The sequence below is a fragment of the Lutjanus erythropterus genome, chromosome 12 (assembly GCF_056507025.1).
Source record: "Lutjanus erythropterus isolate fLutEry1 chromosome 12, fLutEry1.hap2, whole genome shotgun sequence".
Classification (NCBI taxonomy): Eukaryota; Metazoa; Chordata; class Actinopteri; order Lutjaniformes; family Lutjanidae; genus Lutjanus; species Lutjanus erythropterus.
In genome coordinates, this window is record NC_139328.1 from 30472133 (window position 1) to 30497639 (window position 25507).

Here is a 25507-nt window from a genome sequence, read left to right on the forward strand (position 1 = left end):
TGAGGTGTGCGAAACGGATTGCGAAGTTGTTATTAGCAATGATTGTTTAGGAGCTAAATTGCAATCCTCCAGCACAACAAAATTTACTTCCCGTCTTAATGAGCCGTCATCCTGCGTTTGATTGTGACAAATGTGAGGAATAAAGAGGAACAGGCACCAATGAAATGAACCTGTCAGGCGTAGTTGTTGTTTTGCCAAGTGAATGTGTACATTTTGAAAAGCGTTAAGTCTGCATCTCGCAGTGGGACATCATGATAAGACCATGCATAATAATATGTTAATTCCACTACAGGAGAGACGCTGCAACTAGGGGGGGAAATATGTCCACATATCTGTATCAGTATGGGCAAAAATGAGTTTGAAAATATCAGCATAAATCCACTATCATAAACGTACATATAAAACATATATTCAGCAACTAAAATATTATGCATTGTTCCATGAAAAATATCTCTCTCTCACTACCTTTGTGATTTTAGTCTGGAATTGAGCCCCTTGTAAGGTTTAGGTTGTTGAATTAGCAGGAATTTAACCCAGCTCTGCTACAGTGAGGCCGATGTCAGTGAGATAAAATTACAGACAATAATGCTGGATCACATGCATCGATCCCTGTGACTCCATCTGTACCTGTGAAGGTAATTTTAGATCTTGACTACAGTGTCTGCATATGGATATTTTCAAAAATGGAAAAATTTCCCCTATATTAAAACAAATCCTTTCCACACAACCTTCACTTCACAAAATATATCTGAACAAAAATGATTAGAAACACTAGATGATGATTAAGTTTCAATGATATGTTAATTTACCAGAGAAGAAGATTCTGAGCAAGCATAGTGAGAGTGTTTTTCTTTGGCATTATTAACTTCAAAACACACACAATAGTAGATATTTATTTATTCATAGTTATCTGACACCTATTTCTCTACCTTTATTTATTTAACACTGTCACACAGCTTAGTGGTGTGATCCAAACACAAACAATCCTGTTGTCAGCCATTTTTGCTTCATTGTTTCCTCCATTGTATATGTGCGCACACGTACACAGAAAAAAAATCTGTACTTTAGAAAGAAAATGTGGAGTAAATATCCTAGATAAAGCCTTAATGCAGCACGGGCATGGCAGACTCCGCCACTGACCATGGAAACAACCATATAAAGAGGAAATCATTTAATGTGAATACTTTAAATTGCAATTTGTGAAAAATGCCAAGCATAAATTGTATGAAAATACAAGGATTTTTAAGGATTAGAACTTAAAACTGCTTAATATTTTATTAAGTATTTTATAAAGTAAAAACAGCTCAACCTCAACCAACTACAATAGTGATAATAAAACTATTTGTTACGTTCACTTTTTGTTCATTTAAGTACACTTAGCTGATAATACTTTACTTTTACTTTGGTAAAGTTTGTAATTCAACCCTTTTACTTGTAATGGAGTTTATCTTATATTGTTGCATTGCTACCTTTACTTAAATAAATGATCTGACCACTTCCACCCCGGGTTCTTTCTAACCACAATGTCTTGCACTTTACTGCGCCTGTACTTGCGTTCTTCCCTTGCTGCACTTCACTCGAGCGGTTTTAAACCCCACGGACCAGGCAGCATGTCAAGCAGGTATCTGTTTCAGGAAGGAATAGTCCACCCCGTAATAGTGATCCTCCTCCCTCCCCGTAAATGTGGGCCATGAATTTTGTATTAAATTATGTGCATGAATGGAAGTCATTGCATCCATTCTGCTTTATTTGCAGGTTCTCAAACTTTGTCTCCCTCTATATCTTTTTTAAACTCCCCTTGAGACTGAATGAGTGCTCTCTGTGATAGGTGCTTCACATCCTGTCCTGTTTGGCTAATTGTCATTTATCCTTTAGAGAGGAAATGTCTGAGGGAGAATTTGTCTTTTTTAGTGTTGGCCTGTTGGATTGAATTATTAATCAGTTCCTGTTTTAATCTGCGTTGATATACCGACAACGGTCGATTAGTCAGTTTGCTTGATGGATTGCGCTGCCAGGGAGAAATGGATTTGTCCGATAGTTTAACCTCTCGCAAGCGATGAGACGCTTACCTACAGTCTTACAAGAAATTGGGTTTTGATGCCGATCATATTTGCCTAGAGCTCTCTCCTGTCCAACAAACACATATATCATCTTTATTTCAAGATTAATTGGGTCACAGATTCCTGTACATTAATTTTTGGTACTTTTCGGAGCCCTGTAGTTTGAAACTGAGCCATATCTTCACAAGATGAGAGCTTGATTGGATATGCACTTTGATGAATGGCAGATGAATGGCTGTATTCCTGCATGATGTTAGATTGATCATTAAAGCAGGGAAGCTGTAGGTGACACAGCATACTTAATTTCCATCACAAGTTTTGAGTGACTTTTTTCCACATTTAATGTGAAACTTGCCATTTGATGGATATTCAATATAACAAATTGCAGAATGTAAGTAATTCATTTTTTCCCTGCTATGGTTTCAGCTTGACTTTGATTCAGTGTAATACAATTACGCTTCTTATTGCCCATTTGGTCCTGCTATCGGGAATTAGTAGACTTTCCCTGACAGATGAGCACTTTCCGTACACACTTTGAAAAATTGGTAGAAACACACTGTCTGCTATATTTCATTTAGCTGCTGCAGCTAGAGGGTATTAACCCTGAAATGGGCGAGAACTTAGAAAAATTAAGTCACTGTTCTTTGCAAACTATTAGTGCCTAAATAATATTTTTCCTTTTGAAATATGTCCTCTATTTTTCATTTTCATCGTGGCATAATAAGGATATAAATGAAAAGAAATTGTGCAGATTGCAACATCTTTTAAATATTCAGATCTATCCTTATCAGTCCCAGCATAATGGCCCCATAGATGGAAATGTTTGTCTGTCTTGTCCTCTGGCTGCAACCATGAAGATGACGTGTGTGGTTTTCAGTGAATAGTCTCAACAACTTGATGCTTGAGGATGTTTCGCTGTGACATCAGGTTCGCACATTTGTTCTCCTCACAATGAAATGTAATTCCTTTTTCCTCCAACCTTTCCTATAGCACCATCATCAGGTCAGTTTTTCTAAATGAACTACATGATCAAATGCCTGCAAAACGAATGACATTGCCATCAGCGTCAGCTGTACTTTGTGTTACATTTTAGCACATTAGCATGCTAAACTAAGATGGCGACTGTAAATATTATAACTGCTTAGCTTCAGCGCATTAACATTGTCATAGTGAGAATGTTTGCTGAAGTTGCTGAGCCTCAGTATGGCCTCACAGAGCTGCTAGCATAACTATACTCCCATTTTTAAGATAATGCTTAATTTAAGCATTTATAGCTAACTAAACTAAACATGTTGTGTGGCCTATAGCAGAAACTCATGAACATAAGTCAAGGTCTCACTGTCAGTGGAAAGTTAAAGGGAAAATCTGGCACTTTTCATATGGATGTTCACTCAGTTTTGATAGTAAATGTAGTCATTTGAAGCAATAAATTCCTCAGTGTGTGCTGTATTGACCAAAGCAGCATCATTTTCCTTTGAAGGAAAGCGGCGATTAACTTTTTTTTTCCAATGATGATGTGAAGCCTGATTTTGCATTGACGTTTATGCTCATGATGATCATTGAAGCCTGCATTGCCCATTCTCTGAATTGCATACTAACTAAACACTGATTTTCTGTTTGGGCTCACAAGCTAACAATGTTGAGAACTACTGGTTTAATCTTGAACAATTCATTGCATTTTATAAGCGGATGATTTTGGTTTTATGTTGAATGTCAATCTGAAAAGTAACCGATAACTAAAGCGGTCAGATAAATGTAATAGAATAAAAAGTACAATCTTTTTTTTCCTCTGAAATGTCATGGAGTAGGAGTATAAAGTTCAGCTGATAACAAAGTCGGTGACTACTTGAGTGAAATCCCTCTGTCAGTGTCGGTGTCAGCCACTGAAACTGAGATGCCTTAATTTAGTCTTAGACTAAATAAGATTTTGCCATGCTCAGGTGTACACAGTAATAATGCAGCATCTTACCTGGTAATCAGCAGAAAATGCCATGTCAGAGAACATATGTCATTCACCTCAGATGATTCCATGCCCCTCTCCAGTCACATATTGTAGATGCTTGTGCATGTTTGTGTAAACTCAATGAGAAACGTATTATCTTGTACAAACCCTAACCATATGGCAGAAAAAAAGGATCAAATAAATCCTAAAACAGATTGCAAAGACTGTTCCGATTGTCCTGATTTGACCAGCGGTAACCTCATTTTGCTCTGGTCCGTTTTCCTCCAATCTGCAGAGTCAGGCTTCTATGAAATGCTGTCTTTTTTTTTTTTTTTTTTTAATGCCATCTATAATGTTAGCATGATACGTTCAGGGACAGTTTTATTGAAGAGGCTTCAGCCAAGAAACGAATGGAGTAGCCTCATTTTTTTTCCAGTGCGTTCAGATTGCATTTGTGTCAGCTTTAATCTGTGCTATAACCATTTGTGCAGCCCTCAAGAGCCAAAATAACTGTTATACAACACAATCACATTCGCTGTAGTGAACATAACACAACCCCATTTGTCTCTCTGTTTCTCTGCCAGTTGTTCGGGGCCTTGCTGCGAGGCTGCTGCGCTGACCTCTCCTACCTGAACCTGTCCAAGAACTCCTTCTCTCACAGGTGGGCGCTCACCTCGGGTGTGAATCCCTGTTAAGGCTTTTTTTTTTTGTTAAAGGAAGAAAAAAAAAAAAGAAAGACATTTGTTTTCTTCTTCTGACTCAGCCAAAAAAAGCTCTGGAGGAATTCCAGTCAGGAGGCGCTGAGCAGAGCGAGCATCATCATTTATTTTCTGCTGTAGATTAGTGTTTAGCCCTGGACCTCACTGACGGAATTAGCGTGCGCGGCTCGGCTCGCCCTGCTCATTTGTTCTGGCTCACCGCATATGTGTGTGTGTGTGCGCGGATTGTGTTCCCTTCTTCCTTTAACGTACACATGTCTCTGTTTGCTAACAAGTTTCCCATCTGTCAAGCACTTGTTTGCATGCCCACAAGTCTTTTTTTTTTTTTTTTTGGTGTTACATTACGTGTGTGTGTGTGTGTGTGTGTGTGTGTGTGTGTGTGGGTGGGTGGGTGTACACATGCGTGTGTCTGTTTACCTAGCTAGCAGGCAGAAGCAGCTCTGGCTCTCATCATGTCGTGTCCCCCAGGAGCCCAGGAGCTCCTCTGCTCAGCATATTACATTACAGAATTACAGAGAAAGAAGTTGGTGAAAAATGAGACTAATTTTAGATGGGAATTATTGTTCCACTCCCCAGGCTCCTACGCCTGCATGCATTTTTTCTCCCTCCTCTCACTCGCTCTGTCTGTTTCTTTCTATCTACTGTATGTCTCAATCCATCTTTTGCTATTTGCATCTGTCTGGCTGCACCTCTTGTTCACCTCCATTCTTTATTTTAATGATGGGAATTCTTGCTCTTGAACACACAACTCTCTAATTTCTAAGGCTTCATCCATCTTCTCTGTCTGTTTTTTTATCTATTCCTTTCCATAGCCGTTTTCTCCTCTCTTCTTGCTTACTTCTGCCTTCACTCTATCATCTTCTTTACTTTCCTTCTTCCTCCCTCTCCACATGTTCCTTTCCCACCACTCTTTCGCCTCATATCTCCCTCCTCCTCTCCCCTCCCTCTGATCCTGGTTCACCCCACCCCTCGCCGGTCATGGGTCTTCTGGTATTAAATGCACCCCGGCTCAGTGCTGCCGGTCAGGCCGCTGCGGTGTTGTGGTGACAACACGGAGCCACAAAGCTGAACCGAGCTGATAAGAACCGCCGGGCTGCTGCTCATGAATATGGAACGGACCGCTTCAGACACCTCCTTCACCCACACCAGAGTTTTACACACACACACGCACACACAGATGTGGCTCTTTCGAGAAACAACGAGCGGCCCATGTAGATACTGTTACCACACGTACACACGTGTGGTAACAAGTTGCTGATACAGCTCTCTGGAGAGTGTTTTGTGTGAGAGACAGTGACACAGTATCTGCTTATGCGACAGAAGCCATTCCGCACAGTCCTGACAGGCTGTATGCTAATCATTACAAACGGGTCAAAGAAGAACTGCTGTTCCACACACAGGGAGGTTATCACAATAGCAATGACAGGGGCTTGTAATACAGCCGCCTGGTTTTCCCTCACTACTATCCTAATGTCTTTATCTAGCTCTTTGTTACTTCCCACCATCGCTCACTCCCTTATGACCTTTTTCCTTTTTTTTTTTTTTACCCCTCATAACTTAATTTTTTCCCTTCTTTATCTCACATTTTCTTTTATTCCTTTCCTCTCGCTACATGCAGTTTTATCTTTTAACCAATTTAACATGGTTTTATCTGTGTGCGGTGACTGTCAGAGCAGTACGAAAGATGTGACTCCGTCAAGCATACATTTGGTAATCACTGGGAAAAAAACCCCTGATAGACTGTAGTTCAAGGAATAGATAGATTTGTTTTGGCCCTGTGTTTGTGTGTCTGTATGTGCGTATTCGGGGCACGCCCGCCAAATTGCGGCTGGAATTATTGTCAAGTTACAAGCCAAGTCTGCAAGTCTTAAATCAAATGCTAATGGTCTCATTTTAGCAGTGCAATCATAACAATCAGTGTAAAGCACTGGGTCATGTGCACAAGGACAATAAGGGCTTACACTCACAGTGCAATATGCACAAAGGAATTTGGTGAAGCGGAGTCGAAATTGGAGGGCTGTAGTGATTATTCATTATATTCTCAGCCAGCCAGTCACATTACTGCTCTCAAACCTATTAAACAGCTGTGCCAAACACATGGGCACATGACAAAGTTGGCTCAGGGATCAAAGAGAAGAGCAGCTTTTCAGTTATGATGTTCTAGAGGTTCAGACCTACTACCACTATGCTGCTAAAGGCAAGTGATACGCTGTTTTACTACATGATACAGTACTATAGGATATACTTAATTGAACCTGTAGGGAAACTTGTCTTGGACTCAGATGCTGCACACATATAGCTGCCTTTATATTAATAGTATGAAAACGCAAAGCAAATAAAACACCATAGACAAAATCACAACTCCTATTTACACAGATTACACATTATGCATATTGCACATATTATACAACCAGTCATGAGACAGCAAAAGGCTATTGTGAAACCACTGCAGCCTCAAGCAACATTATTTAAAATTTTAATTGAAGTAAGCACAGTTTTTGAGTTCTTAAAACTCAGCCAGAATTTGCATTTGTAGAGATTTTCTTCTTAATATTTTACCATGGGGAGCTTTATTTTTAAGATGATATGCAACCTTGACTTGAATGAACTACTTCTGTGGAATATAGATGTAATAAAATAGTGGAAATGGGTACAACTACAAAGGCAAAGAAAAATCTGAGCTCTGTGCTCAGAGATGCAAGTTTGCGCTTGAACATTTAAAATCTGAATATCTTATTATGTGGACTCTTTTATCATGTTAAATAAAGTTGAGATGAAATGAAAAATCATATTTTGCACCTCTTTAACAATATATGCCAAAATTTAGTATTCTTATGTCATATTATCTTTCTGTAAAACAAAATATGACGTGTGCTTACATTACCAATTTCAACCAATAACACCGTGATAGAGCTCATATTCATTAGTTAGCTAGCTAGTTAGCAACAGCATGCTACGTCAGGTTATGACCCTCCCACTTTTCTATGTTCAAATTCCACCCAGCCTCGTCTTCTGCCTGTTTCACCGTCACAATATGGCGGCTAGACGCTCTTGAAATGCTGTTTCATCTGGACTGTAGAGTTAAAACGCTAAAGCAGTCCAGGTGTCAGTTGAAGTTGAAATGTAAAGAGCCGATGTGAAGGACTGAAATTAGTTCAGCTTTCAGTAAAGTGCTTGTGAAACTGCCGAAGTCGGCTGAAGTGCAAGTGCAGAAAGCAGCTGAGGAGTGAGTTAAAATAAAACAGCAAGGAGTTGAAGCATCACTTCAAGAGAAATACCTGAAATTGAGCCAGCCATCTGCTTCAGGTATAATGGGACTAAATGGCACTCGACTTGAGCTGCTCAAATGACCAAAAAGTTTTGTTGTTTTTTCTCCGGTAGAAAAAAGAAAGTAGTTCTGGTGGAAATTGTTCGTACATGAGCTGCTCACCTCAAGGTCTGTGGACTGCCTTAAATAACTGGGTCACAATTTTTGAAAATAGAGACTGGTTTTGAAATCTCCAAATGTATTTTTTTGGTACTTTGAACACCACAAGCCAATTGCTATTTAGTCCCATTGAATTTGAAAGAAGGGAGACGGCTCTGCATCCAAAACTCAACTCATACCAAATAAAAAAAACACACACAAGTCAGGGGGGGAAAAAATATGCATTTTTGATTTTGGGGTGAACTGTCCCTTTTAAGATAGTGAAGTAAAGGTCAGTATTTTGCACAAGTCATGAGAATTTCAGCGTGCTGATGGTGATGGCATTTAGCTCAAAGCACCGCTGTCCTTCTGGCCTCACAGAGTCACCGTGTCTTTCTCTGTTCCTCCATTACTCTTTGATATTCTGAAATAAAAATAATTCACACAATCATATGTGATTGTGCAGCAAAAGAAAATGAGTACAATCAAAGTAAAAGCGAAGAAAACGTCACAGCAGTAAGGATGCAGCTGTAGTGAATAAAATTAATGACTGCATTCCATTTATAGAAATAGAGACTAATTAACTAAATGAGTTACACCTGCGCTTCTCCTGCTATGATGAGTCATAATGTCTGACATGGAATGGTAACCCTCAAAGCGTAGTTATCTGATGAAGATATCATGGCTCTCTGTTTTTCACCGGTCATAGATTTACTGATAAGAAGGCGTTTTGCATTGCGGTTTATAAAGAACTGAAACAGTGAACCTGTGCTATTCAAAGTGCCTCATCGCCAAAACAATACTCGTTATTTATCGGAGATGAGAGCGGAGGGGGAAAAAAAATGAGTGTTAGAAAACAGGCTCCCGTGCTGCACGAGTAAACAACATATCAGCTGCCTGACAAGAGGTAGCGAGTAATCTTTTCCCGAAAAACAAACCTTGTGTTTCTGGAAGATGAATCCATCCTCCCTGTCTCGCCCTCTCTCCTCTCCCTCCTCCCCCTGACTCTCATCACTTTCCCCTGCTGTCTCCAGACACCCCCCATCACCCACCCACCCGCCCCGTCCTCCCCTGTGGCGAATTATTTGTGCAGTGGGGGCTGAAAAGGCAGATTGGCTGTTGTGACAAGTTCTAAACAAGGATCCGGAACCAGTGTACTACATTTATCCTGTGAATGCAGATGATGGTCCCCGTCTGTATTATGACTCAGAAGATGCTGTACACACACGCAGACATATTCTCTGTCCTGCCTCTGATGACAGGCTAATATACTTAATATGCCGAGCAGATGGCTGGATAATTGGTCAGTGTTACCTTTTTAACTGGTGGCAGTAATTAATGCCAACTTCACCTTCTCACGGTGCCTGGTTGATATAATCCTGACCTAAAAGTCACACCGGCATCTGTCTGCTTTTGCCTTCTTTCTCCCTCGCTCGTGTTGTTCCATTCGTCTCTTGTCACTTTCTATCAGCACATCAGGCCCTTCCGTCATCCTGTGTCTTGTCTCGGTCAGTCTCTTATCTGTCCTCTCACTTCCTTTCATTTTCTGTCTGTTTAACTGCCTGATTGGGGATCCGTCCTCCGTCCTGCTGTTCCTTCCTGCTCCCGCGCTCTTTAAAAATCCCTTTCTCTTCTTTCTCAGGAAAGCCAGAGATTCTCTGCCGACGTTCCGCCAGTTCTTCAGCTCGGCGTTCAGCCTGACCCATGTCAGCCTCGCCTCGATGAAAGTCCCTCCTGATTCACTGAGGTGAGTCACTGTCACAGGCAGGGATTTAAAGGCACCTTTGAAACTCTCGACTTGCTCAAGCATGTGTAAGATGCGAACCACTTGTAAAGTCAGAGCTGCAAACGGAAGAAGAAGGAGCAGCTGTTCATCTTGCAATAACCTTATTCAGTTTGACCCCTTTTGCATGTGTCATTATTTATATGTATTTAGGCTGATCAGATTATAATTGGATACAGCAAAAAATAATAATCATTGATATTTAAAATGCACCCAAGCTTTGATAACAGGTACATGTGACTATCTCTTTAATCCAGATTAGTGGTGGACCAGTAAAAGTTTTTCAGTTGCTGATGAATATACATGGACATCTTAGTCAGCAACATGTTCTTTTAGATGTGGGTTTTATTAATTTATGAAATAGACAGACATATAACACAGTTTGTTGAGAGCAGAGGAGGCACAGGGCATGAAACTCTTGCTGCAGGGTGCTGTTTCACAGATCAGGGATCTGTGTCTGCAGCCTGATGGGAGGAGAGTGAAAAATGAGTTCAGGGGATGGCTACTGTGAGTGTTTTGCGTGTGATGGTAGTATCAATGAGAGCTGGGAGGTTTTGGGGTAGTGGAGACCGGTGATTCTCGAGGCGACTTGTGTGATTTCTGAGTAGTTTGTTTCTGTTGAGCACAGAGATGTGTCATGTGGAACAGGAGGATGGGTTCTGTGATGCTCCTGCACAGGAGGAGCAGAAGGTGGGGTGTGACTGAAAGTGCCCTGAGTTTACGGGTGGCGGAGAGTTTCTGTTGGCAGTGTTTATGGGTGTCGGTGGTGTGATGATCAAAGTTTATTATCAGGGTGATACCAAGGCTGAAATTCTGCAGTTATGCAGTAGATTCCAGGTATTTAGGGGGGCAGAGTATGTCAGAAGCAATGTTATTCAATGGCATTATTCTATATATAGATTACATAATATATGCTAGCCAGCGAGTCTGTCAAAAGTATCTATCTCAGTTTTCAATACCTCGTGTTTAAGAGCAATACAATACTAACAACACAAGACCTCAGTTGAGTTCATTTTTATTGCCCTGCTTGAAATTTTCTTTGCAGCAAAACTAGACAGTGGACAGTGTTCCATCCCAGCACTGTGTGCATGTTGTTAATACAAAAAAGAAAGGAAAAAGAAAAACTATTTTGCTTGCCAAGGACTTTTGCTGTGGTACCAAATCAAAATCATCAAAAAGTTTCAAATTCTGGTATCAGGCCAACCCTACAAGCCAATAATGGTTTTAGATTAGATTTGCTGTCATTTAGGATGAGAGAAGCAACTTAATATGTGGAAAAGATGGTGACTGAGGAAATTACAGTGCAGGGCTTGAAACTAACTTTTTCACCACCTTCGCAAGACTCACAAAGGGGAGCGCTGACATTGTTCCACAGCAGCCAGAATGACAAGGCTGCTGCAGATGTCTGCAGACAATTTTCACAAGGTTAACAACAAATTGTATGATAAAAGGCGCAGTTCACTTAAGTTTTAGGGCGTTTTCACACCTGTAGTTTGGTTCATTTGATCCAGACCAAAAGAAAAGAAGAGAAACATTGCTGTGTTTGAGTCCTGGTGCACTTGGTGTTCACACTGACTTTTTACAAACAAACCAAGAGGAGGAAGCATGCAGTTTTACAGACTGACAGCTAACTTGTTGATTGGACAGTTTTGGTGATTATCATCGTGCATCATCAGTGTATCATCACGGGGGAAAATCAAATCCTCATGACTGATAGAGGTTTACACAGCACTTTAATGCTTCGGATGTGCATATCTAAACTCACAAAGAATTACAAGCAGCAAATTGTGGCATGTTGTAAATAATGATATAATGATAGAGTCCGGACAAAAAGGAGGCGTCTTGCAGCTCACAGGACACTGTGCAGCTGTGTGCACCTTGCTGACCTGTGGCTCGTATGTGTGTAATGTCCACACAGAGACAACACACACTGCAGCACTGCATCTAACAGTTTTGGGAGGAGAATAAAAGAATAAGAAAAAAACACTGGGATTTTTCTTTTCCCTCGTTCAGATAGATAGAGGGAGGACAGAGAAGGGAGTGCATCTGCCCTTCACCTGACTTTTTCATGTGTGTGACATACAGTTGCATTACCGTGGAATCGCTGTCACACACTTTAATCTGACAAAGCACACAGAGTAGAACACAAGCACAGCAGTTTGAACAGCTTTTAGCCTGTTAATCAGGGAATATGCGTGCGCTGAAGTACTTACCCGTTACTATACATGAATTTCGATCACCTCCTGAACAGATTTAATGATCAGCAGATGGATTTATGAGCAGTTAAGCTTTTGAAATCGTGCTAAAATCACATCTGCTATCATAAAATCCCATGGCTGGTTCGTCCGCTTTTGCATCACAAACGAACCGCACCAGAGTTCGTTTTGGAACCATGTCAAGACCCACCTTTTCAGGCGGTCTCGGTCTAGTTCTTTGGTCAACGCCAGGGTTTTGATTGACAGCTTTCACACCAGCCCAAATGAACCGCACTAAATGGGCAGATGCGCCCCAGCATGTTTTAACCAGACTAAACGAGGCAGATATGAAAGCACCTTTAAACGTGTGAGGTTTACAGATCGGCAAGTGCAAATACAGTATCGGCAAAATGCCCTGAATTAAATGCAAAGTTGTGTTTAGGAACAGAGAGCCGGATCAGTACATCCCTATTGACAATGGTAAACTAATATAATCAGTGAATGAAACCCCAGTACTCGCTCATTTGGTTACCAAATCATCTGTTTGTGTTTGTATTTCCTTGTGGCGTCCCTGATGTGGCTGTGTCATGAATATTCCACTGACAGTGATCAGCTTTGACTAGTGCATCACCACCTGTGACAGCCAACTGGCAAACAATCACTTCCCTTTCATACAGACAACCTCTGGACAGGATGCACACACTGCGCTGGCAAAATAAACTGCAATAAAAGCCAAGAGGATGCGCTAATATACACATCAAACAGTCCCTGTGATATTGAAGTGATGTTATGTGGAAGGGGAACCATAAACTCACTACTGAGGAAGCAAAAACAGACAGAACGTTACTATATGATATGTTAAATGAATAAAGACTGTAGGTATTGATACACACTGTATTATCAAAGTCCTAATTTGAATATTATAGGAATATTATACAGAGCTTGAAATCATTTAGCGAGTGAATGTATTGCTTCTGAAAAACTTTAATAGAATTGTTACAATACATCCCCCAGCATTTCTATAATGAATTTCACACAGAGTAGGAGTAAGTGATATCCATAAAATGATCCCACTGAGGAATGAAATACTGTAAATGACCCAATATGATGGTGAACAGCAGAAGACGTGTTCCTTCTATTTAATACTGGTGTCGGTGTTCCTTCTGAGATTACTGTCCAGCAGCCGTTTGTTCAATTAAATGTGGAGAAGTGGAACTTTTTGTAGATCTGAAATAATGTTTAGATAGACGTAGCGGTAACACTTAACATTACGGCTTGGTAATAACATGGTAATAGTGGGGTAATGGTGTGATAATAAAGATGTACTAATTAAGTGATACCTTGTAGTTGCCAAAGTAATAACTAGGTAATAGCTTGATATTAACAGTAGGTGTAGGCAGAAGCACCAGAAGTAAACAAGCTGCCATTGCTGCAGTGGTGTCTCTCTACAGTATCATAAGAAGTGTACAGTTTTCTACTTTTACTTGTACTTTTTATGGAACATTACTTTTTGACAGCGATGTATAGGAAGTTTGGATGAACCTGTGCCGCTCTCAGCTGCTTCATTGAACTCAGACAAAAACGAAATGCAAGCCTTTACACCATGAAGAGGACCCCTGGTTGAGGCTGCAACTTTTGCAAGACTTAGGTTTGAAACCAAGGGACAGATACTAAGACGTGCCACTACAGTAATGGCAGGGCTAGGGATGATTTTTTTCCCCCAAAAGTTTCACTCCTGGGGAAAAAAGCCAGTTTTCCTGGGAATCCTATGAAATAAGCTTTTTTTTAAAGGCATAACTTCAGCTAAGCCCTGGTCATTTAAAACAACACTAAATGCAACAAGAAGAACTACGCTTATATGTGTTCCTAACCTGACCTTTTTTATGTATTATTTTGATCATTATTAAGGCAAAAGAACACAATTTATGTCTATTAACATTAGAATTAATTTAAGCTTCGCATCCAGCTTGAACTTCATTATATCTGCTGCTCGACTGTGACTGCCAGAATTATGAAATGCCAAGTTTATAGTCTGTGATTTGTCTTCTGAGAATCACAACCTCATGAAAGTGATATTTTACAAATCTTCATTATATAAACTAATGAAATTTTTTAAAGCAAGTCATTTGGTGTTTTCTAAGCCATTCTATTAAACTTGCAACAGATGACTTCAGTGGGCCAACCGTATTAACTATGGTATTGATGCAATCGCAAGAGGTCAGCCTGCAACAGAATGAATCTGATGGGCCAAAAGATGTTACCGTACAACCTATAATAGAGGCGCCATCCCACATGGTCAGACTCGCAGCATGCATGTGCTTTTTAATCATAGCTCTTTGTGTTTATTAATGGGATCTGTTGTGTTTTACTGGCGCGCGACACACACAAACACACACATATCAGCTGCATGTTTTATGACAGTAAACTGTCGGCCTACATTTTTCTGAAAATATTTTAATATGTTCTGTGTTTAAAAGAAGATAAATAAATAAAACATTTTTTCCCATTTCCCATCATTGTATTTTTCAGGAGACAGGAAATGGTATTGATTAGATTTCTCAGGAATCCCATTTCCCGGGATCAAACCCCAGGCAGCACCTCAAGATGGGGGGGAACACACAAAGTGGTCACCAGATTTGTCTATATCTGGATAGTATTAGACTGAAATTCATGGAACAGGTTGATAAGGGGCCAAAAACAAAGGCTAAAATTGGGAAAACACATTTAAAGATGGGGGCATTAACCTGATAAGTGCTATTAAAGTAGTTTATGTGACATGACTCACAGTCCATTATTTATAAAAAATCCTCTTTCAGTGTGTTAGCAGCGGTTTTTACTGATGCTTCCTCTCTGTGTCAACAGCCATTTGTGCTGCTGACAATGTTTAGTCAAACTTGAAACCTAAGTGTGATAAAAGATAAATTCCCAGTGAGGCCACTCATGCTAAAAATGTGTCCACTCATGATGCTGTAAGGTGCTTTAGTTTAAAGCACTGTTTAAATGACACACAAGGCCTTTAAAATTGGTATTCAGCCTTTTAGAAAACAGCTGAAGAGGGGTCTCTTAAAATACATAAGAATTCATATGAATTATTCCAGTGTTCCCTGAGCTGTGCTCTCTAATGCATAGCTGATGCACACAGGCCTTGAGAGGACAGCGGTATATTCCACCATCAATACAAGCAGGGCCTCTCAGCACACAGGGATGTTATTTTTCTGCTTTTTATTGTGTCGGGCTTGAATACCAAAATAGCTTGTACCATACGGGGTGTTATTGGCATCCAAACCATCAGCGAGATTTAATCGTCAAGGCTCGCATTAGGTTTCAAACGCTTTTCCTCGACAGCGGAGCCATTCTCTATTATGTTAGAAGACTGGCCTTCAATCAGAGGACGCAGATAGATTGAAGGCCCCCCCCCCAAATACTGGCTGGTGTCCAGCATGCTGACGTGTCTTTGTGCAGGACTCTGTATCCTTACCAGCTTCACGAGATCTGTAGCTAAACCGGCTCAGAGCGCGGCCAAGCACAAAGCACGTCTCCCTTCGGGGATAAATGGAATATTGCTACATTACAGCTTCTCTGTTAGGTGTGTGTAGCCTGCTGTTAGCTTCTCATCGCCAAAAAAAACACAATCAATGGCCGAGTAAACAAAGCAAACTGCCAACAATTGAGATGATTGTGTGCTGCATGATGGATCTCAGCCAAAATGGACAGAGCGGACTCCCCACTTAGCACTTCTCCTCATTACCTCCTCATGGTGCATAACTCTTAAATGTGCGTTCAGCACACAAGAACAATCTCCAGCAGAGCCTTGATGTGCAAATGCAGTTTTCTTTTTGCATCCAGCTGGGCTTATGTGCGTGTGTGTGTGTCTGTATTTGTGTGTGTGCATGAGCAACAATTGGCCACTTCTTCTGAATAAATGAAGGTTTTTAAGGTGATTTTTTTTTTTTTTTTTTGGTGGGGTGTTAGTGAGCTCTGAATCTTCTTTTTAAGCTACTTTTCTCTAAATCCTTTAAGATGGCTCTAAAACTTTTAGGTGTGCAGAGGAGAGCGCGGGGCAGGATGGGGCGGCGGGGAGGGGTCGGATCATCTGTTGAGGTTGTTAAAAGGAGGAAAAGGAGCAATTGGATTTATGCGGGACTGATCTTTTCTTTCTTTTTGTCCAACATTTCATGTGTGCCTTGCCTTTGTCAATTAATTGCCCTTTGTTTCTCCATTTCTTCTTATCTACCTATCATTCTGTTCACTCCTCTCTTTCCTGATCTGCTTTCCCATTAATCTCTCCCTCCCCCGTTCTTGCTCTCTCACTCCTTCCTGTTCTGTCTCTTTTTTTTAACCATCCGACCCTGCCTGTGTTTCCCTCCAGGGCCCTGTTCCTAGGTCTGTCCAATAACCCTCATATCACTGATTTACACCTGGACATCAGCAGCTGTGAGGTACGCTCTGTCAGTCTCTGCTGCTCTAGGTATATTCACTCATCTTCTTCATAGATTAATGCTCGCGGCTATCCCATCATGCCCCGCTCCTCTCTGTCTTCCTCCCACAGTTGAGGTCAGCGGGTGCCGGGGTGATTCAAGAGCTGTTTCCTCGAGTTTCATGCGTGGGGACTTTGGACATCTCTGATAATGGTAAGAGACACACCCGCACACTCACCCGGAGGGGACAGACCGAGATGGTCTGTAGTTTCTTATTTTCCAATGAGGACACATTTGACTTTTAGCTGATGTAAAATATTTGATACCCTTTTGATCCTGGCTGTCATGGTCTGGAAACCGGCAAGTTAATTTGAATCAGTGTCAGTTCTGGCATTACCTGCAACTTATATGGCTGAAGCGTTTAAATTAAAGGGGCACGCCACAGATTTTACACATGACGTTCAGTTTACATGTGAAATACAACTTATCTGGTGAAAACAGCCTTTTAATGTCTACTTCAGTTCTGGAGAGAGCGTTTCAAAAAAAAACAAAAAAAAAACTGATCGTGTCATAGTGATGTCATCAGGGGTATCTCAGCTTCGACTTGAGACTTACCATTTTTCACAGAAAGCCTGATTTAACTGCATGTATGGGGTCTGACAAAGGTGTGCATTTAAGAAGCATAGTGTGTCTTATGAAAGAGTTGCATTTTGGGAATTGTAGGAAAGAGAATGGTCGGGATATCTCAGCCTCTGCTGAACAAATTTTGAGTGTTGTTTTGTCAATCTGTTTGAGTACCCCAAATTTCTTGAATTATTACGCTGTATTTGCTTTGGGCCAGTATTATATATTATATATAGGGATCTTAAGTAATTGATAGTAATTAATTAATAATTGTGGAGGTCACCTGTGATCTTAATTTTGTGTGAATCTGCCATGTTCGCAATTTGTAAAGTAAAAATTCCCAAAATTACAATTATTAAAAAATATTACATAAAAAAATGTCAAATTTTGCCAAACACAGAGGTCCTGTGACAATATTCATCCAATGTGAAACAACATGTCCCTGATTTTTTAAACATCTGTTTTCTTTTGTCAGACAACTGAAATTTGAACACAGTTCACTACAAATTGAACAGCTGTGCTGTGAGAGCAACTATATTGAGTGATGATAACAGAGAGGGTTAGCTGCAAATGTGTATTTATTCTGGTAACACATGCGGAAAGTGGGCAGAACAGCTCTAAACTCTATTATTAATGTGGCTGCTGAAGAACAGATGCTCCGCTTCTGAAAGTCTGAGGTTATTCAGAGGCTTGACACCACATCCAGGATGTAATGTCAGTAAAGAACAGACTGCTTATCCCATGTGAATATGCTGCACAAACAACATACAAGAGGTCATTTCTAAATCAAGTGAGCTCCTCTGGTAATACTAGCTCCATGGGAATAGAGCTTAATACTAAACTGTTGGAGTATCCCTTTAAAGGGATGGGATAGGCTGCTAGTTCATTAGGCATGTATTTAAAAGTCCTTTAAACTCTTAAGCCAAGTTAATGAGTGAAATGTTTTCAGGAATTAAGTCAAAGACGCTCACATTTGTCAAAGAATTGATCATTTATAACAAATAGTTGTACATTTAGACTTGTCAGGGAAGGCTCTGCTCTTTGAAAAAGCTTGAAAGAATTTGCGCAGCAATAAGGATTCTACTGGAAGAGATAATCCTCCTTAGTATACATCGATGAATATTAAAGCTTAATGAAATCGACAATACCAAAAGCTAATCGCATAAAGAGGAGGTTAGGGTGGAAGAGAGAGCTACGACAGCAAACAGCGTCAACATCGGTGTGTCAGGAGAGACGGGCTGCTGACAGCGGGGGAACACAGGGTCGGTTGTAGGGGTGCAAGGAAGACAGTAAACTTATTAAACTCAGATTTGATGCACGTGGTTCTTTAAACTATGAAAGTTTTAAATGTTAAAATTGGAAAAATCTAGCAATATATCATCTTTTTCTAGCATTAGAATATATTGCGATATATTGAATCATAACCCCTGTATCGTGATATGTATTGTATCACCAGATTCTTGCCAGTACACAGTCCTGCACAACTTTCTATATTTTTTGTAAGTCACAAAAGCTTATCTTCCTAATTTTCCTTGACATAGTGGTCAAAAACACTTTTGCCCTCCCTCCCTGTAATACAAAAAATGATTTGGTCGGTCATGCTACTGTGAGGTCAAAGGTTTAACATCTCGCCAGCCCCTCGCCCCCTCCAGTAAACTTCAAAAGAAGAGAAAGAGAGAAACGAAAAGGGGAAAAAATGATCACACTGGTTGAAGTGGAAGATGCAGCTGCGACAAGTACAGACTTATGTGTGCTGGCGGTGGAGCGAGGTGAGACATCCATTTAGCTAACGTTAACTTAAACATCAGACAAACACAGACATTAATGGCTCACTCCGAGCTTTAACGTGTTTTCACCATTTATACACCATTTCCCATGGACTAAAACAGCAGATGGCCACTGCCTTAGTTCCTAAACAGCCATTAAGCAATTAATTAGTTTAATATAACCAGTAGAATTAGGTAAAACGTTATTGTGTGTCCCCTCCCTCCAGCTCCGTTGAGTCACTGACACAAGAATAAACTCACGTAAGCGTATTAAATCACAGATATTTTCGCTCTCTGAATGAGGTGTTTTAGTCTTTGTTGCAGAAATATCTCGCCATGGTAACTGCCTCCTTTTAGGAGCATCCTCCATCCTTGAGCTTTTGAAAATGTGAGTGGGTGCGAGTGGGTAGGGTTAATTGGGAGTATTTTGGAATCTCAGTGGGCAGCGAGATTTTGTTCCAAAACAGACCATGAGACAAAAATTGAGCTTTGAAAGCCAGCAGTGTTAGCACCTGGCAGAGTAAATGATGAGTCACAGCCCAGAAATCATCAGCTTTCTGTAGTAAAACATGGCTTTTCCAGTTTAATATATCATTTGATATCTTGCTTTTTGTGTTAAACATGAACTCTCTTAAAGTTTCATTCCTGTTGTCTTGGTCGATCGGTTCTTACAGGGATGTAATTAAACATCTAGTGGAGGTGAGTTTCCACAAAAGACTCTGTAGAGCGTAATATTGCTGGCTTTGCAGTTGTACTCCAGTGATGTGTGTGTGTGTGTGTGTGTGTGTGTGTGTGTGTGTGTGTGTGTGTGTGTGTGTGTGTGTGTGTGTGTGTGTGTGTGTGTGTGTGTGTGTTGTGCTTTGCACAGGTTTGGATGCTGACTTGCTGGCTGTTATCCCAGCGTTCTCCAGGCACCCCTCCCTCAAACACCTGATGCTGGGGAAGAACTTCAACATCAAGGGCAGGTACGGAACCACGCGGGGAACCTACGGTACAGATGGTGGTGAAGATGATGCTGATGATGAATGTTTTCCTCTTCTTTATGTCTCCTCAGGGTGCTGGATGAAATTCTGCAGAAACTGGTTCATTTGGTGCAAGAGGAAGAGTGTGTGAGTTGGATTATGTAACATATTGTGCGCGCACACGCACAAATCCTCTGTGGCGTTCTGCACAGATGCACGCCTACACATGCCTCACAGATTTTTAGCCGCACTAACACACATCCCGCGCACGCACAAAAACACACACTTGTCACCATTTAAAATTCTCGTGTCCTCATTCATGGGCATTTAAGCGCAGTCTCCCACCTGCCACACAAACAAGGTGCAAACATGCACACAAGTCATGTTGTCTGTGGGCTCCACGAATGATTCACTTGGTCTCAGTTTATTTCGTGAGGCTCCCGGGGCTCTCTCTGCTCTCCGCTCTGCAAATCCAGCATGACAAGTAGCTTACTCAATTATTTACCACTGTTGATGGTGATAGCTCACAACCACGCTCTCGCACCGAGTACGGTCAGATGCATGTGTGCGAGCCCGCAAAACCGAGGCACAGAAGGGTGTAAATATGCAAGTTCAAAGGAAGTACATGGAGTTTGTCAGAGACTGCCCTGTTAGTCAGCTCACCCAGCAAGCCACGACAACACAAACATCAAAATCTTCTCTGTGTGTGTGTGTGTCTGTCCTGCACAGCTTTGGTCCAGCACCCCATACTAACACTTCAGTGTGTGAGTCACAGAAGGCTGCGAGCATCAGAAGTGAGAAAATGAGAACAAATAAGGAGATGGTTAACTGAGCTTAGCAAAAAGACTGCGAGCAGGGACAAACGGTTAGCCTGCCTCTCTTCAAAGGTGACAAAATCCTGCTCAATAATTAACATGCTGTATCTTATTCATTTAAGTAGTACAAAGGACAACATGTAAAAATGACAAGTTGCATTTTCTCCTTGTTTTCAGTCTTTATTGTAACCTGAGCTAACAAGCTGCTAGCTTCAGGCATGTTGGTTTTTTTGGAACCAGAAGTGGCCATATTTGGGTTTGAGCTTGAAGCTGGTGGGTGACGTACTGCGAGTTGGACGGGGCTTTGCTTTGGCTCTCAGCAGGAAAAAAATAGCGACTTGCCAGGTTACGAAAAGTTATTCATTGATTAGTTGTCAACTATTAAATTAATCGCCAACTATTTTGATAATCGAGTGATCAGTTTGAGTAAATTCTTTAAGGAAAAAAGTCAAAATTCTTTGATTCCAGCTTCTTAAATGTCAATATTTTCTGGTCTCTTTAGTCTTTTATGTCAGTAAACAGAATATATTTGGGTTGTGGACAAAACAAGATATTTCAGGACACTAGGCCTCATTCACTAACGTGCCTAGAAATGTTCTGACTCTATGCACAATATAAGTTCCCACACAAAGTCACCATCTGATTCATGAAAGATGCACACTGGCCAAGTTTGATCTTACCACCGTGCGTATGTTATTGACACACCCACTTTTGTCTATATAAAGAAATATGTTTGCATAGAAAAGTATCATAGAGGAAGCTGTGAAGTCATTGTGTGTGGCAGTGTTTATTTGTGTTTAGAGCTTAACCGCTGTGAAACAATCAGAAAATAATGTTTTATGTCTCTGATTTACCTGCTGGCTGCCAGCGCTGAGCGCCGCCTCCTCCTGTTCAGCCTGCACCGCGGACACACCGCTGCACTGCCAGTGTCCGAGGAGGAAGGCAGGAAAGACACATTTGCGACTCATAATAAAATAATAACTCCTTGGGCTGCAAATAACCAAAGCGGTGCGTGTGGTGTTGTGTCCCAGGAGAAACGGGACTGTGTCTCAGATGAAAAAGAAATGGTTTGACATTAAAGCTGATGTGTTAAAAAGAACAACAGACCAGAAGAAAAATAAGGAGCACCTGATTTGTCAGCCCAAGATAAGTAACTTGCCACGATTATTGGAAATATCTGTAAGTGGGATAAAAAAATGACTTTCAGCGAGGACTGTCACACGATGATGATAATATTAATAGTGATAAATTAAAAATGCAACAAAAGAGCTTAACATAAAAACAGATAATCATGACATTTATGATAAAATCCTAAAAACTGAAAATAAAATCAAATAAATCAACCATTAAACACTTCTAACACTTCTATTAAAGCTTTTTGTAATGACTGCGGTGTTGAGCAGGTGTGTTTCAACATTTTCTAAGACAGCCAGGCTCTCATCATGTGTGCGTACGCATGATCCGAGGCAGTTCTTAATTTGTTCCCAAAGTACAAACAAATTCAGGTTAAGAAAATATTGATGAATCCCAGATTTGTGCCTAGAATGTTTGGAGGCATGGCTATGTGTACGCACTGTTTGCGAAAGAAGCCCATAGTCTTGGGCATTTGGAAACGCTGATCAACATTTTTCTCAATTTTTTGACTAATTGATTAATGTAGAAAATAATCAAAAGATTAATCGGCAGTGAACATAATTGTTAGTTGCAGCCCTACAGTTACAAACAATAGACTAAAACATGCTTCTGAAAGGTGAGAAATATGCAAAGAAATAACACAATATTGATTCATATTTGATCAGCCCTGTGTAGTGTGAAAGTTTGATCTGAGTTTTGTGAGTCTGGTGCATTGTACTTGATAGACTCACTGAGGATGACTTGTCAAACACAAGGTGTCCACACCCTGAAGCACACCCTGCTTTATTGCTTATTTTACTTTTAATGGGTCCCTAATTTGTAACATGAATGTCATGGTGTATAGAAGAAGAATTGAAAGTGAGACCATATTATTTATGTATTTGCTTATCAGGAAACTGTTCACTGAGGTCATAGACAGGGTAACTGGACTTCTCCTGCTCGCCATTATAAAAAAAATGCAGTTTTAAGGTACTTGAGTATCGCCTTGACTTTTCAGACCCAAGCACTCTGTCCACTATTTATCATAGTCTGTTCTCCCGCTCGATATTTAGCTTACAGACAGGAGTGGGATGGTGTCTAACTCTTGCCTAGAAAGCGAAAAAATGGTGATTTTTGCAAAATGTCAAACTATTGTTCTAAACCCAGGAGGGACTACAGTTATCCTTATGCAAAAAGCACTGCAGAGAAAGTTTTTCTGATAAAAGAAAGTGGACAAGAAATTGGAAGGAAGTGCAAATAAGCAGTTGATTATTATTCACAAGATGTCTCTTATTAAGTTAAAAAAAAAACAAATGATTCAGCTGCAGAGGGTTTCAGCTTTGTCTGGTTTGTTTTCATCCTGGTTCTTGTATTGATATTGTATTGATTTTCTTAAAAATGCAAGTTTTGTAATAGTTATCCAACAACTGATAAATAGCCAGATAGTTTGAAAGCAGAAGTTACCTGTAATCCGTGATTTTGTCTGTTTAAATCATTTAATGACAAATTCATGTCTCCTAAAAACCTTTGCTTTATAACCTAGACATCATTGCCCACATTTTTGAAAGCCTCTGTTCAAATATCATCTGTCTTTTTTCCTCCTGCCTCCTCCAGGCCCTGCAGTCGCTCTCCCTGGCTGACTCGAGGCTTCGCCAGCGGGGCACGGTGCTGGTCAACGCCCTGGGCTCAAACGCCTGTCTACGGAAAGTAGACCTGAGCGGGAACCTCCTGGAGGACTCCGGGGCCAAGATGCTCAGCAAAGCTCTGCAGATCAACACAACACTCAGGTGTGTGTGTGTGTTTTTTCAAATAAGCACTCTGATGCAAGCAAAGGAAGGCTTTCCCTCGCAGATCAGAGCACACGGTTACAAAAGAGGACAGACAGAGGAAGACAAGAAAAAGGAGGCGTTAGAGGACAGATGAAAGAATAGGGTCAGAGAGAAAATTAATATGTTTGGTATGGTTTGAGGAGAGGATATACTGAGGTCGCTGAGAGGCAGAGCGGTGACTTCAATGCAGCGCTTCAAAGTGAACCATGTAGGAGATAAGAAGGTAAGACTGAGGGGTTGGAGGGATAGCGAGGAGAATCAGTGGAGTGAGGGAAAAGAGAGGAAATGGCCTTCAGGCACATCATGTCAGAGAAAAGAAGACACCTGTGTGTTTTTTGCGAGGTGTGTCGCAGGTGAAGGAGTAGATGGAAACTCCTGATACACGCAGAAAAAGTGAGAGGAAACGCGTGCACGTATTAGGATGCGGGGGGGAAGAGGAAGAAAGTTACGAAGGGATGGGAGAGGGAGACCACCCAAGGAGTGAGATTTGGGTTTAGCTGATTGAATTTCTAGGGCAGAGCGAGTCAGGGGAAGGAGAGGTGGAGGGAGGGGGGGGACGGATGAAAGGAAAGAGGAGCTGAAAATGAGTGATATATTAAAAACAGGAGTTAGACAGTGCGGAGTGTAGGTGGAGAACCTGCGCTGTGAAATAACAGAAGCTCATTAGTTGCATGGCAGTTCTTCAGGCGTTCATAATGTTGTGGTATGGACTCGCTCTAAGCATGTAGCAAAAACAGACTCCTGACAAATGTCTCGGTAATCCCTCTGTGATGTGTTTGTGCAGCTGCGTGGTCAGATAAGTGCTGCAACTATGATACTGTGCCCCCTGTGTGTGTGTGTGTGTGTGTGTGTGTGTGTGTGTGTGTGTGTGTGTGTGCGCGCATGTGCATGTGCATGTGCATGTGTGCGTTAGGAGCTTTAGACGGCGACTGATCTTCTTCCTCTTCCTTCTCTGTGCCTGTCTTCCTCTATTTCCTGCTGGTTTGATCCCTCTCAGGAGTGTGACGTGGGATCGCAACAACACCACGCCGACAGGCTTCCAAGATGTGGCGAGAGCACTGGAGCAGTAAGATGAACACACACACACACACACACACGCCCCATCCCCCCCCAAAAAAAGCTTTTGAAGAGGAGATACACACATAAGAGGGATCAGTCACACACACGCGCTTATGAAAGGCAGATAACCATCTCTGTACAATGTTTACTGTTACACAGCGTTTCATCAGTCCTCTGACGTGCGTGCCAGTCAAACTTGTTTTTTTTTTTTTTATGTGTTTGTGTGTGTGTGGGTGCATTTGCGTATTTGGGAATTGGAGACAACTGTTATAAGTGCTGCTGCAGGTGTTTCCTGTTTGTTCTTGTTAACATCACAATTCTTCCGGTTTATTATTTCAAGAGTAATATTATCTTTCTTTCTTCCCTCTTCCAACTTCAGCAACTTCACCCTCCAGTACATGCCCCTCCCCCTCAGTGACATCACTCAGGCGTACCGCAGCGCCCCAGAGAAGACGGACCAGGCCCTGACCAAGGTGAGAGGAGCAAGTGCTCCTTCTGTTCGTGATGTCTAAATTTGCTGCATCATGTTAGAAAAAAAAAAAATGCAGATAGTGAATAATAGCATTACTGACAGCCGGGGTCAGAGTGATTCACAGGTTTGATGAATGACTTTCATTACAGGCGATGATAAAATGAGAATGTTTTAAAAGATTATTATATTGCTGTTGTGGGAACCCTGCATGTGGTATGGCAATTTTAACAATTACTTGTCACAGGATTCCTAATGTCTTCATAGCATTTGGGTTGCAAGATTTAACCAATACAATACTGAAGAGATTTCAAATACCTTTATACACTGCCTGGCCAAAAAAAAAA

The 25507-nt window shown here is 41.1% G+C and overlaps 1 protein-coding gene across 1 annotated transcript in view; it reads left to right on the forward strand.

Moving 5' to 3' along the window:
* The window catches only part of carmil3 (capping protein regulator and myosin 1 linker 3), a 116131-nt gene that overhangs the window by 56889 nt on the left and 33735 nt on the right, over positions 1-25507 (forward strand). The window contains exons 15-23 of the mRNA XM_084732438.1: positions 4587-4663; positions 9770-9874; positions 16475-16544; positions 16655-16736; positions 19782-19878; positions 19968-20022; positions 23418-23590; positions 24630-24698; positions 25071-25164. Of these exons, the coding sequence (XP_084588564.1) occupies positions 4587-4663; positions 9770-9874; positions 16475-16544; positions 16655-16736; positions 19782-19878; positions 19968-20022; positions 23418-23590; positions 24630-24698; positions 25071-25164 (822 nt within the window). The remainder of the gene's footprint in view (positions 1-4586; positions 4664-9769; positions 9875-16474; positions 16545-16654; positions 16737-19781; positions 19879-19967; positions 20023-23417; positions 23591-24629; positions 24699-25070; positions 25165-25507) is intronic.